The 15,380-nt window shown below is 41.8% G+C and overlaps 1 protein-coding gene across 1 annotated transcript in view; it reads left to right on the top strand.

Annotated features, from left to right (window-relative positions):
• Positions 1 to 15,380, top strand: part of IGDCC3 (immunoglobulin superfamily DCC subclass member 3) — a 194,830-nt gene that overhangs the window by 146,476 nt on the left and 32,974 nt on the right. The window contains exon 7 of the mRNA XM_068272436.1: positions 13,645 to 13,810. Coding sequence (XP_068128537.1) covers positions 13,645 to 13,810 — 166 coding nt within the window. The remainder of the gene's footprint in view (positions 1 to 13,644; positions 13,811 to 15,380) is intronic.

Here is a 15,380-nt window from a genome sequence, read left to right as displayed (position 1 = left end):
TATTGTGGTGAAACCCCTCCCACAAAGAAATTCTGAGTATGTACTCTTGGCAGATTCCTGTCTGTGAACCTTGCTGCATTGTGGGAAATAGCTGTTTACAGCTGTTTCCAACTGCCAAAAAAAACAGCTACATCACCTGCCAACAGTAAAAATGTCACCATGTAATAAATGTCAGTATGTAAATCAGGGATTTAAAAGATTTTACAATGGGCAAATGCTGACTAAATAAAACGGCTGATTACTTTTTTAAAGGATGGTAATAAAATTATAGAGTCAATTAAACACATTTTTCAGTAAAAAAAAAATCATATATTTAAACATATCTGTAAATCAGTCCTGAAAGCGGGACAAATGAGGAAGAAAGAGGGACAACTGGGTCTATGACGGGCCAGCCAGCACACTTGTGTTGCAGTTCGTGGGGGTTTGTAGGCTCATGGAGGGCGAAGTCTAGGGTGCCAGGTAGACTTCCCTACTGTGATGTAAATCCGGGCCTGTGCAACACAATAGAACCAGATGGGAAAACAGGTGCATTGTGCGATAAAATGTTTTCAACTGAATTACATCACAATGTACAGCTTTAGTAAACTATCGGTATGTATTACCAATATTTTACTATCGTCATTTCCACTCTAATAGTAGAATATCGGTACATTTACAGATATTCTACTATCGGGTTTCCTGGGCACCCACATTTTTGTTGCATATCTTTTGCATATTCACAACTCACATACTGTGAATGGGGCCTTCAAGGGGATAAAACTCCGACATAACATTCAATAAAGTGTACTTGCAGTTAAAGGACCACTATCACAGTAAAAAAAAGTCAAATCTAAAATAGGCGTGTATGCATCTTTACATTTGCCACAGAGCAAAATGCACTGTAATTTAGTTTTTTGGCTATGTCACTGTCACTTAGGGCACTAGCTGTGATCCACCTAGTGCAGCCAAACGAGAAGGCGGCAGGGAGCAGTTATAGTTACTTGTGTTGCGGAACAGTGACACTACATGTTATACACCTGATGAAGGACCTGCGTGTCCGTAACATGTAGTGTCACTGTTCCGCAATACAAGCAACAGTTTGCAGCCATTGGTGTGCCGCCTCTTTCTTGCGTTTGATTGTACCAGGACCGTCTGAGCAATCCGGTCGAGGCAAGGCACCGGCATAACCCTAGGCAAGTACACCTGGGTGCTGTCTCCTTGGAACACACATTGGTGAAACAGTTATAGTCACCTGTTCAGGATGGCTTCTTCTCTTCCTCCACCCACAGCTCTGAGCTTCCGACATGTCTTCTGGCTCCCAATCACATCCGATCACATGATATGACATGATCGGGATCCAGGAGACTTTGTCAGCATTACAGCGCCACCTGGTGGTGGAAGAGGGGTGATGGAAGAGATGAAAGAGACTCTACCATCCCCCCCCCCCTTTTCCCACGGGTGACGCTGTAACGCTGACATGGTCTCCTGGATCATGTGATCAGAACAGAGAAGACATGCGGTGGAGGAAGAAGAACCCGATCCAACCATCCGGACAGGTAACTATAAAAGCTCCCTGCCGCCCACTCTGCATACCCTGCTAGCCTGCCAGGCTGGGGAAGGCTTCTTACCCAGCAGCAGGAAAAATTCCTCCATGCAGTCAAATAAAGTTTTACTTGCTAAAGGGTTAAAATTTTACAATTTTTCCAGATAGTGGTCCTGTAAGGCATGGAAAAATTGCAGTCAAACTGGCAGTGTCTACTAATCAGCATATGTAATTTAAATATTTGCTGTTGCCCTATAACAGCTGAATGAGGTCTGAGGCAAGTGCATATGCTGGGTTCCTCTGTTAATTTACTGTACTTCCCTAAGTTCCTGCCACTGTTTATGAGCTGTCAGCAAAATGTGTTGCTTTGTCCATTAGGCGCCTGAGCAGCCTGAAGCCCAGAGCTTTGGAAAACAGTCATTTAGAGTAGCTATGTAAATGAGGCTTCTTGATTGGCTGCCATAGTATTTTGAAAGGTGTATAACATAAGTGTGATGCAGCCCTGTCACTAGGGGTGTAGCAATAGTTACAGCAGCCATTGCACCTTTTTTACTGCCCAGGAGCAGGTTCTGGGTCCTGTCTGTTACTAACATGCACTGTTTTGTGCCCCTCTCACTGAGTCATTGCCAGAGTTTGGCACGTTCTATGTATAGAGCAATAGAGCTCAGGGAGGGGAAGCATGGTGCATGTGATGGTTTAAATTCACTAAGCATTACCGCATCCATGAAAGCGGGAAACAGATGATTTTACTGAACATTTTGTGAACTGTCAATTCACGAACGCTGTTATTGCATGGAGAAGTGAATTACCGACTATTGAGGTAAATCACCAACTACCTCATAAATGTCAATTCACAAAGAAAAGAGCACGCAGTACAAGTGAGATGTTCCATATTTTACCTCCAACTAACAAACAGCCATTCAATAAGGTTATAGAATGGAGGAAACAGAGCAGGGAAAAGGTGAAAACGAATTAAATTATTCAGGAAGATAAGTTAATAAAAAAATATTTTCCTAATTTCACAATATTATTACGTAATAATACAAAATGGTTAAAAAGATAATGGTTTTATGTCACCATGTTTTTCAGACACATTTTTTCTCCCCCAAAAGTGGGGAGAAAAATCACTGCATCTTATGGACCAAATACAAGGAGTCACTGGCTTATGAACACCCGCCGAAGAGAACGGCTGCCAAATAACCAACCCTTTGCGATGTTGGGGACTCCCCTGTACTGTGCGCTCCTGTGCAGAGTAATCCACAGCAGGAGTTGCTCTGCGGGTAACTGCAACCATCAGCGACATCTTCTCTCTCTCACGGCTTCCTCTAGTGCCGACTTCTCCTGATCACATCATTACACGTGACCGGCACTAGGGGACATTGTGACAGAGAGAAGGTGTTGCTGATTGCTGCAGGTGCCAATGGAGTAAGTGAGCTGCCGCTTCTGCTGCGGATTACTCTGCATGGGGGAGGAGGATACAAGGGGGGCAGAGGAGGACATAAGGGGGGCACAGGAGGACACATAGGGGACACAGGAGGACAGAAGATGACACATTGGGTAGAGGAGGACATAAGGGGGACAGAGTCAGACACAGGCGCTCACAGGGGAATAGAGGAGGACACAAGGGTGGCAGAGAAGGATACAGCGGACAAAAAAGTACAAGGGCGACACAAAGGGTACAAGGGGGACACAAGATGTACACACGGGACACAAGGGGGACATAATAATTAGGGCAGATTGGTGGAGAAGTTTTACAAGACGTCCCTGCACCATGGACGCACCAGGTTTAGTATATATTTTTCCCCACTTTTTGTGATCTTGGTGAATTTGGAAAAAAAAAGTTTAAAACACTGAATGTAACTTCTATTGACCATTTATTTTTTTGCAGAATGTGTCTTAAGGCTGGTTCACACCACATGGGCTTTTGAGTGCTTTTCAAAGTGCCCACTTTAAAAAAAAAATTGGCTAATGCAACCCTATGAGTGTGTTCCCACCACAATGTTGTGATTTGTTTTAAAATCGCAAACACACTGCATGTAGCATTTTTGAGCTAGAGTGGGGATTGGGGAAATAAGTGGGTAGTTACAGATGCAGAGACCGTAAGGAAACTGTGCTGCTGTTTTTCCCCTGAACACTGTAACTGAATAATGTAGTGTTTCTCCCCTGCTGGCAGTGACATCATTACAAGTCTCAAGACCCTGCATGGGAGTTACTGGAATTTTTAACCATGTATTTGGGAGATACACTGACCAGCATGTTTCCTGCAGACTCTGCACCTGAATGGGACAACTATTCTCTCTGCCTCCACCCCAGCATTACTGTTATTATTACTATAGATTTATCTAGTGCCACCTGTGGTTCTTTGAAATTGCAGTGACAAAGACAACCTATACATGTGAATACACATAGCCCCCAACTGTCCCTTTTGCAGAGGGACAGTCCCTCTTTATCTGTTTGTCTTTCTTCATCATTTGTCCCTCTTTCAGAACCCATGTACAGATCTGTGTTAATATATGCAATTTTTCTACAGAAAAATGTGTTTAATTGACTCCAAACTTTATTTCCATCCTTTAAAGCGGAACCCTGACATAATATTCAATAAAAACATGTTTTCCTACTTTTTATATGCCATACGGTTATAATATTTGCTTTTGTGCATAAGTATTATTATTCATTTAGAAATGACAGCTTTCCAAAGTAATTTTTTTTGCTCTGAGACCTGACTTTTTTTGAGAGCATTTTATTCATAACTGTTTTTTTTTTCATCTTGAAAATGCTTTCTAACTGTCTGTCTGTGTTCAGGAGAGTCTGCAGTGTCGGAGAAGTGTTTGTTTACATTCCTCACTTGATACAATTAAACACAAGATAACATTACCTCCAGTTCAGATGCGTCCAGCTTTCCCGGCATTGAGCTTTTCTGACCCGTGTTTAACCCTTTGAATGCTGTTCTAGTAAAAAAAATATGCTGGTAGTATATAATATGCTGTAAATAATGTTTTAGAGCAAAGAAGAATTGCTGGGTTTCATTCCGCTTTATATTGATACATTGCTTAATGTCAAATGTTAATATGAAGAAAAACAAGTGCTGATAGAAAGGACCGTCGTGGTTTGAATTCTAAAATTACATCTTTTGCTTTTAGCGGTATGCATTGCTAGGGGTGTGGAGGGGTACACGATTACAGGGGCAGCAGGGGTATGTCTTAATATCTCTAATTTCTCATCTTAAAAAGTTGGGAGGAATGTTGATACAAACAAGAGCTAGGGTTAGAGGTGTGAACTGGATTATTTGTGCAATAGGCAGCCAGTGGAGATAATGCGGGAACAACAGCTGATTAGCCAGAACTGGTAATTGAGTTGAGCAGCAGAGTGCAGGGTGGACTGTAGCTGTGCCATTTCATTTCTTGCTAGACTGCTAAGGAGGGTGTTTGTTTAATTAATACAGAAAAGAATAGTATGCGATGTACACTCACCTAAAGGATTATTAGGAACACCATGACCCCCTTTTGCCTTCAGAACTGCCTTAATTCTACGTGGCATTGATTCAACAAGGTGCTGAAAGTATTCTTTAGAATTGTTGGCCCATATTGATAGGATAGCATCTTGCAGTTGATGGAGATTTGAGGATTGCACATCCAGGGCACGAAGCTCCGTTCCATCACATCCCAAAGATGCTTTATTGGGTTGAGATCTGGTGACTGTGCAGCTATTTTAGTACAGTGAACTCATTGTCATGTTCAAGAAACCAATTTGAAATGATTCGAACTTTGTGACATGGTGCATTATCCTGCTGGAAGTAGCCATCAGAGGATGGGTACATGGTGGTCATGAAGGGATGGACATGGCCAGAAACAATGCTCAAGTAGTCCGTGGCATTTAAACGATGCCCAATTGGCATTAAGGGGCCTAAAGTATGCCAAGAAAACATCCCCCACACCATTACACCACCACCACCAGCCTGCACAGTGGTAACAAGGCATGATGGATCCATGTTCTCATTCTGTTTACGCCAAATTCTGACTCTATCGAAACTCATCAGACCATGCAACATTTTTGCAGTCTCCAACTGTCCAATTTTGGTGAACTCGTGCAATTGTAGCCTCTTTTTTCTATTTGTAGTGGAGATGAGTGGTACCCGGTGGGCTCTTTTGCTGTTGTAGCCCATTCGCCTCAAGGTTGTGCGTGTTTTGGCTTCACAAATTGTTGTAACGAGTGGTTATTTCAGTCAATGTTGCTCTTCTATCAGCTTGAATCATTCGGCCCATTCTCCTCTGACCTCTAGCATCAACAAGGCATATTCACCCACAGGACTGCCGCATACTGGATGTTTTTCCACTTTCACACCATTCTTTGTAAACCCTATAAATGGTTGTGCGTGAAAATCCCAGTAACTGAGCAGATTGTGAAATACTCAGACCGGCCCGTCTCGCACCAACAACTATGTCACGTTCAAAATTGCTTAAATCACCTTTCTTTCCCATTCTGTCATTCAGTTTGGAGTTCAGGAGATTGTCTTGACCAGGAGCACACCCCTAAATGCATTGAAGCAACTGCTATGTGCAGGGGCGCCTCTAGCCATTTTGTCACTCCAGGCAAGAAAACCTGTGGCACCACCGATCGTAAGGAGGCACTGGGAGACAGAGGGGGACAGACATAGACACAGGGAGACAGAAGAAGGCACAAAAGGGCACAGAAAGAGGCACAGGGGGACAGAGGAAGGTGCAGGGGACAGAGGTGGCACATGGAGACAGAATGAGGCACAAAGGGAGACAGAAAGGGGGCACAAGAGGATAGAAGGAGGCAGAGTGGGACTGGAGGAGGAACAGGGGTCCAAAGGTAGCACAAGGGGACAGAAGGAGGCACAGGGGGACAGAAGGAGGCACAAAGGGGCACAGAAGGAGGCAGAGGTGGCACAGGGGAACTGAAGGAGGCACATGGAGACAGGAGGTGCAAAGGGACAGAAGGAGGGAAAAAATGATGCACAAGGCACAGAGGGACACAGTGGCAGCTGCCTGCATCTTACGCTAAGCAGATGCAGCAGAACCAAGTAATAGAACACCCACAGGATGGGGCTTAGTCAGGGGGCGGGGCTTAATCCAGCAACATGGCGCCCCCAGAACCAATGGCACTCCAGGCAAAGGCCTGTACTGCCTATGCGTAAAAGCACCCCCTGGCCATGTGATTGGTTGATTAGATAACTGCATTAATGTGAAATTGAACAGGTGTTCCTAATAATCCTTTAGGTGAGTGTATATCATATTCAGGTGTAATTTCCAGGGTGCACTCATATCCAAGAGGACAATTGCTCAATAAGGCCCTGGCTGTGATATGTAGTTATGCCTGTGGTTGTCATTAGGGATCTATCTATTTCTGCATGATCTCAAAGCAGAGAGGGAAAGAATGTCAGGGAAAAGTATTAATAGTAAAATAATACATAAAAAAAAATAATAATAAATATAGTAAATTTGAAAAGTTTATTTTTATACATAAATGAAATAAGAAGAAAAAAAAGAGAACTGATAAATTGAAAAAGCAGATCAATGGAAACTATTTAGAGACAAATGCATTGAAGTGCCCAGAAGTGTAAACAAAGCACATTTAGCAGTATTTATAATTGGATAAGGAAATGCATTCATTTATGGAAACAGATGAGCTGCAGCTTATTTGGGGAAAGCCTAATTAACTAATATTATTCAGAACACCCACAAGTTTGTTTTTCTGAAACTGTGAGAAGCAGGGGAATATGCTAAAACTCGTATCCAGGCAATTTGCGATGTTAGAGGCAAAGTTTGCAGGGGAAATTGAGGAAAATTGCTTTAGGTTGTGTTTTCTTTTTGCCAGGCTTTTTCCTGAATAATATGTGTAACTTTTAGCACTTGATTTTAACCTATGTGACCAAAAGGAAACATTTTCTGTCCCCAAAAAGGCAGTGTAATGTTCTCATTAATGCACAAAGCGGAGAAAATGTAAATACTGCAAAATGGAAACATTTATTTTAACCCACAAATAGCTGGCATCCCATTTATAAAGATGTGACTGTTTAGGGACATCGCAAGTCCCGCTTCACAGCACTCTTGTGACAATACCCTTCCCCTGCCAGTCACTAAATGATATTCTGATCAGTGGAATTAAAGAGTACCTTCCAGAGAAAACAGGCACATCCCACACTTGATCAAATTATGACCACTATATGCTGACCAAGGCTGAATTTATACTTTTTCTACCCCTAGGCCAAGTATATCAGGGCTCCCTGTCCATTCCACTTGTAGCACCCATTTCATGTGTAACATTCATGTATGAAGCACTTCTCATGCACAGCTTTGGGCATCAGCTTCCCTTTTCATGTATTGCTCCCCTTTTGCAGCCTTCTACTTCATGTGTAGCAGCCCCTATTTCACATCCAGGTGCCCTTTTGATCTGCAGCCTCCTAAGGCCTGGGCCTTTGTGGCCTTTCCAGAAATCTGGCTCTGATGCTGTCATTTTTTTAAATAAGGCAGCAAATAATTTCCCACTTTCTCATTTGTCAGCCATGTTACAGGCTCACAAAATCATGTGATCCAAACCAGCCAATGGGGAGCTGGCAGCCCGGGAAGTATCATTGCTAGTGGTGTAGCTAAGGAGCTGTGGGCCCCGATGCAAGTTTTACATTGGGGCCCCCCAAGCACTCTATACATAACAATTGTTACGGCACACCAAAACCTGCCAATGGCAACTACAGTGTCAGAGGTGCAAGAAGAGGCTGGGAAACAGTTTGTTAATGATTACCTCTATTCAAAGCATCTATAGATGTGATTATTATGAGCACAGGACCAATAGAGAGCTAATACTGTAGTTGATGGAGGGCCCTTTGGGGCCCCCCTCTGGCCCAAGGGCCCCGATGCGGTCTCAACCTCTATTGCTACTTTTGCTACACATAACAGCTGTGGGCTTTTATTGCAAAAAGACATTGACCTTTCATAAATAGGCTGATTGCTTTTATTATGTACATTGATGGAGGGCATGGGGTAATGGGGTAATCTAATGCCACTTTTTAAAAATCTCCTACATTTCTAATGTGACAAGACCAGACAAATAACGTATATATTGCACTTTACTCCTGGCAGACTCAAAGCTTCAGAGCTGCAGCCACTAGGATGCGCTCTATAGGCAGTAGCAGTGTTAGGGAGTCTTGCCCAATGTCTCCTACTGAATAGGTGCTAATTTACTGAACAGGAAGAGCTGAGATTTGAACCACAGTCTCCTGTGTCAGAGGCAGAGCCCCTAACCATTACACTATCCAGTGACAATTGTTAAAATCTATAATGGCATTTGCATGGAAATATCTTTTTTTTCTGAATTCATTATAGCTTCTTCACTTTTCTTCTTTTTCTTATTCACACACATCCAGATTGATAAATAATTGGACTACAACTATTAGCATTTTGCTGCTATTTCTCTTGTAAGCAGGTAATTTGGGTGCAGGCAAAGCTTTGGCAAAATGAGCTCTGCATAGACCGCATTGTTATTGGCTGGTACTGGTGGGTGGGGTTAAGTATAGTGTTAAATATTGGTGGATTTGGTGGTAACGGTTTAGGTTAGGCATCGGTGGTGGTGGGGGGTTATTGTTAGGCATTGGTAGAGGGAGAGCATGTGCGAAAATAGAGTAAAGGCCCATACCCGCTACCAGATTTTTCAGCCAATTTTTTGAGCGACAAGAGACCGTTTCCATCATCTCGTGACGTGGGTACAGGTGCGCGATCACGCGCACAACATTTAGAGGCATGCCGGTACAACTACTGTCATTGTCTTTAAAATCCCTGATGACTCATGCACAAAGTACCGCGATCGCTTGAACTCTCGTTCCCGCCAGTCATGTGTACCCGCCGGCTGGAAGATGGATCAGAGAACGCTCATCGTGGGATGTCACTGTGATTCAAATTCCTGCATCCCTAGGTGATTATTCAGCTTTGGGTTTGGCGATAGAAAAATATCTGTCATTTCTACAGATATTTTACTATCTGGATATAAACTGCCTAATAGTAGAATATCAGTAACTTTACTGATATTGTACTAGCGGCTATCTCTGGCATTCAAATGACTGCGGTGCCCTTTTTAGTTATATACGTATTTCTATCCATGTGTACCTTAGCTTGTAAACATCTGTATAATCCATCCAAGTGTACAGAAAACTTGTTCCAGACATACCATCACACTGTGTTTACATCGCCAGAATTTCTTATCTGACTTCAAATGAAATCTGACCCCGTTCACAATGATCTTATTACTAACCCTCCTTCACCAAATTGTGCCTTTAAGGTATCCTACTATAAAGAGATTATTGCACATTAATGTATGGGATAATGTACCTCCTAATGTGAATTACATGGATATTGGAATTCACTGTGGAGTTGTGTGACCATGTAAATGCACAGAGCCTGCAGCCGTGTGGTCACAGACAGTAGGCGGGATCGTGATATCCTGAATAACGGGTAGTAGGAAGTAGGCTATTCCTTACAATCCACCAAGACTAACAGACGGACCGGTAGGCATTGACAGACTCTAATCTGCAGAACTCTGCACATTTTCCTGGAAAATTGTGACTGAGATGTACTGCAGAGCACAGGTTTTCAAAGTGTGTGGAGAGGGGTTAATGAAAGAGAGAGAGAGAGAGAGAGAGAGAGAGAGAGAGATGAGAGAGATATGAGAAAATATACAGCAGTGTAATGAAGAAAGCTAATTAATCTATTGAGGAATGTATGAAAATTAATGAAAACAATTTCCTTACTCATGTCGTATAACACAAATCGGCATGGTTATTGTGTAGTAGCTGATCCAGATACGCAGTGGGTAGGTTTGATAGTAACTGACAAAGGATTTTGCATTCAGGCTCGAAAATATACGCATCATCACATTTTCATATACCTTCTTTTTTTTCGTAGTAATGATTTTTATTAACGTTTAAGATACAGCAAATTTAGCAAATATAGCAGATAACAGATGTAAAGTATACAAAGAGCAGAGATGTCGAGAAGGAGAAGAAGGCGAAGAAAAACAATGAATCGTATTGTATACTTAAAGACAACCAAAACATGGAGTCATTCACAGAGCCAACTTGGGATGACACCATGTTTCACAGGTTATTAATGTATCTACCGACATCAGGTGGTCGAGGGACCCATCCGTAGAATTAACATTGACCAAAGGAGATACTTATTTATTGTAGGTAGAGTACAAGTATTAACAAAGAAAAAAAACAGGTTAAATACGAGTTATAAACTGTATAAACCAAACTACCCTTAAAATTAAAAGAAACCACCAGACTTTAGTTGTAATAGTATAAATGGAAATGGAGACAGTGTCCCTCGTAGCTATCTTTGAGTATGTTTAGTTATATTGTAGCCACGAATCAGGTAGGGAGAAGTTGTGTTGGAGGTCTGGTATTCTGTTTCTAATTTTTTGTTCCAGAGAGATATTTGAAATCATTGATTTCTTGAGTCCTTAGCTATCAGACAGAGGATCAGGGACATTGGGTCTAAAGAACAGGGGGTTGTTGTTCTGCTGAAGATCATATGGGGAGGTTGGGTGGCTTGGGAAGGGCCATGGGGTGTCAGTTGGTATGCTGAAGGGAAGGGGGGGGGACTGAGAGCTATCGCAGGTGGCTTGGCAGGGTAAGTGCAGCCGATGGTTGGCTAGTTGGAGAGGCAATAGGAACTGGCCCACATGTGGCTTGTGAATGAAAGCTGTCTGCCTTACCATCCTTGCCAGCTGCTCTGAATATTCCATTACTGACTTCTTAATTCACTGGATAGTCGGACTTGGCCAAATTGTTACACTGTGAAAGTTGGCAAGCATGTTGTTCTTGTGCAAATTAGTCAGTGAGGTTTCCAAATCTGCTGTTCATTTTGAAATTCTGAATGTGACAAGGACCCGCATGACTTGTTTTGGAACAGATAGTGATTTATCAACACCATATATTGTATGTCTAATAACCAGTCACTTTTCATAAAAAAAAAAAGTAATTATGAAACAATATGTAATTAAAATAAAGCCTATGGGGGAGAAAAAACGACTGTGCTTCTTTGTGGCAATTCCAGTTTTGACCTGATTGCATTCACATCTTAGTAACCACCAACCATTCAATGTAATGCAGAGTCGAGCAACTGGTGTCTGAAAGCACCGATGGGGCCTAACCCAAATCACTTTTTCTCCGAGTTTTCTCCTATAAAGGTATTTTCACATCTTATCAATAAAATGCCTTTTATGCCACCAGTAAGCAAGACAATAATTCTGACAGAACTTTTCACCTACTTTTTGGTACTTTTTCATTTTTTTAATCAGCCTGCATTAAAAAAAAATACAAGTACAAAATACCAATTCCAGTAGCAACACGATTAATGCAGCAATAATAACCAGTACAACAAGACAGTGTGACCAGTCAGACTAGTACCACAAAGGGATACATAAAGAACCGTAGAAGAACAGAACAAAATATACTGTCAATCAGCAACATCACTTCCTATGTATTTGGTGGGAAGTGAAGCAACAGGGTAAGCATAATGATACTGAGCCTCCCAAAGTTCTACCTCGAATAAGGGCATAATCCGGCAGCCCAGGGGTACCAAGCCATCCAGCCCAGATGTTTTTGGGAGGGGTACTTTTTGCAGAGAGCTGAAAAGTTATTTTAAACAGAAAACGAAAACTATCTCCTAGGAGAAAACTGAGGAGAAAAAATAAATTAGACCAGGCCCATAGTGGTAATAATCTGTCCAGATAGTCGCAGTGCTGAAACCTACAGGCGTCATTGGTAAATAATTGCCATCAAGGCATCGGTCAGTCAGCACTAGGACTGCCATGGAGGCAAGAGAAGCTTAATCTCCTTAAAGGCTTAAAAAAGACACAAATGAAACCGATAGCCCAATATGGTGTAGTATTTCAAACAAAGGTTGGTGCAGTGTAAGAAAATATGGTATTATACTCACAAACAAGGGTCGCCAGAAAGGCAACCAATGGAAAGGTAGGTGGGAGAATTCTGACCTGACCCCACTCAGGTAATACAAAGTCGCTCTCTGTAGACAGGAAAAAGATGGGGATACACCCCTCCACCAAGGGTGGACTAGATCAATTGCAAGACAGGTGTAACAGAGGGGCCAACAGGAATAAAATAATTAAAATCCGTTTAAGAGGGGGAAGTTGGTGGACTCACCTCCCTCAGGTGGAAAAGAACCGGACAATGAGACGTTACTACAAATTACAGTAACATTTATTAAGAAGCTGCAAAACTCCAAATGTTACTGTACTTTATAGTAACGTCTCATTGTCCGGTTCTTTTCCACCTGAGGGAGGTGAGTCCACCAACTTCCCCCTTTTAAACAGATTTTAATTATTTTATTCTTGTTGGGGCCTCTGTTACACCTGTCTTGCAATTAATCTCCTTAAAGATTTTTTTTTTTACTAAAAATTGGCCATAGTTCCACTATACTCAACTGATCATGACTGAGTATTTTATATCACAAGAGAAACCATTATTTGGGTCATAGCGTTAAGGAGCTCGTCATTTTATGATCCGTGCCACATGAACAATTTTGAGGTAAGCAATTTGCCACTGGAATCTTTACCAACAATGCAAATCTAGACAGCTACAAAACGACAGGCAATGGTTTGTAGACCACAACAGAAACCAATAGCTTTTGTGCACATTAATAATGTTTTTTTTAAATGAATATACCATAGCTTGAACTAATTTGATAAGCGCTGACAATTGCAGATGATCACATCGACTGCTATGAGAGCTGGATACAACAGTGTGTGATAGGGCTGCATGTTAGTAAACACAGAGTTATGATTGGTGGTTATTTGAATTATTTCTCAATAGAAATACTGCTGCCAGACTGGGGCCACACAATGGGAATTGAAGGACCTTATATGACCAAGATGCTGCAAGTTGGGTGTTAGCGGGCTGTAAACTATGTGAAGCATGATTGATGCTGATAAAATGCTCATTTTTCTGATTGCCCACCATAAGATATATAAGATTTTATATATAGAGTAATGGAGTGTTTCTGCACTTGGTGTCACGCTTGGTTTTCTTGCAGCACCATGTTTCTCTTGTTTATGCACTTGTAGTAATCCTTTGTTGCTTCTTATAGCTCCGGCTGAGTTTGTTCAGCACCCGCAGTCCATTTCTCGGCCTGTTGGCACTACAGCGATCTTCACATGCTTGGCCCAGGGTGAACCACCACCTCAGATCACATGGCTGAAGAACGGTGAGGAGTTGGATCCCAGCGGACATATCAAGCTGAAAAATAGTAACAGGTATGTTGTAAAACCAAAGTACAAAGCAGTAATGTTGTAAAGACATACACTGCTCGTTGCTCTTTGACATGAGTTTTCAGTGAAGATTTATCTGATTCTCTCATCACAGTATGCTACAGACTCACTAAGAGATGGACCTGCCACAGTACAGAGAAAAGTAACAAAGTATTTCAGGCGAGATATTTCGCTCAGACATGGCCAGAATTCTTCATTGTCATTGTGAAATGAACTAGGTGTGATTTAATCAGTACTGCATAGACCACTGATGCTGAATAGTGCGGAACATTACAATGCACAGAAGAATGCACACTTTGGTCTCAATTCACTAAGCTTATCTCCTGTCTTTAATAACGTTTCTATAGTTATCACCATGGTGATGAGGCATGTAGTATTCAGGAAACATTTTACCTCAGGCAAACCTAAAGTTAACTCTTCTGTCTTTAAGTTAACTCTTCAATCCTTAAAATAACTCCAGAATGCTAAAGTTAAAGACAGGCTGTTAATTAACTGTGTGTAAAAATAACTACAGAGGAAGTGACTTAACTACAGAGGAGGTAACTTAACTACAGAGGAGGTAACTTAAGGAATGAAGATATAAGATAACTCTCTCACTGTGTGGTGGTAAGTTTTCTCTTGCCTTATTATCTCCAGCATGATCTTAGTGAATTGAGGCCATTATATTCTAAGCATGTTATAGCCTCTAACATACCAACACAATTTGATGTATATTCAAAATATGGTGGACAGAGTAATGATTAAGTGCTGTAACCCATAGTGAATCAGATTTCATGTTATCATAATTGATCATTTATGCAATAAGTTTTTGATCTGTTAAATTAGGTTAATGCATTTTGTGCATCATCAGCGCTCTTTGAACTGCCTTTATGAATAAGAAACTCTATTTATCCTAACGTTCTAGCAGCTCTTATCCAAAATTTCCACTTGCTTTAAAGAGGTGAAAAAGCGGAGGTATATATATTATTAAGGGATATGAGTAATCCGAGGGTCTCCGGGGAGCTATTACCAAACAACATGACTCCACACAGGTTTGTCATTTTGTCTCTTGATGCTCTAAGCTGTTCTAGTTTCTGGGGTCACACCCAACCAGGGAGGTGGTTGTAATCCTGGATGGTAGGGAGGGGGGTACATGTATCTAGGAGACATCACTATAGTAACCAGTAACCAGGGCTCTAAGCTGTATTGATCCCCCCACCCTCTCCATGGTAATTAAAGTCTTTCATTTCAATAGAAAGAGGCTTCTAGCCAGAAGGGTCCCTGACTTCAACTTTTAGATACTTAACCCCTTGACTGAATCAGTTCAAAAGCCTTCTGCTGATGATGAACAACCTGGTGCCGGCAATGAGAAGGTTAAAGCAAAAGCTTTCCCAAGCAAACTTTACCAATGACAAGTGGGGTACAGAAAGACCAGAATAGAACAGCCATGCTTTAATTGCCTGTATGTTCAGTGACCCAAGATGGCAGGGTTCTGCAGCTTTAACTATCAGGCCTGGAAGAGGTTAACCAAGATTAATGAGAGCGTACCCATACTTTAGAAGGATGAATCAAGAGA

This window comes from Hyperolius riggenbachi, chromosome 3, assembly GCF_040937935.1.
Source record: "Hyperolius riggenbachi isolate aHypRig1 chromosome 3, aHypRig1.pri, whole genome shotgun sequence".
In the NCBI taxonomy this organism is placed as follows: domain Eukaryota; kingdom Metazoa; phylum Chordata; class Amphibia; order Anura; family Hyperoliidae; genus Hyperolius; species Hyperolius riggenbachi.
Note: the sequence above shows the minus strand (reverse complement) of the source record. Positions and strands in the feature narration are given on the sequence as shown.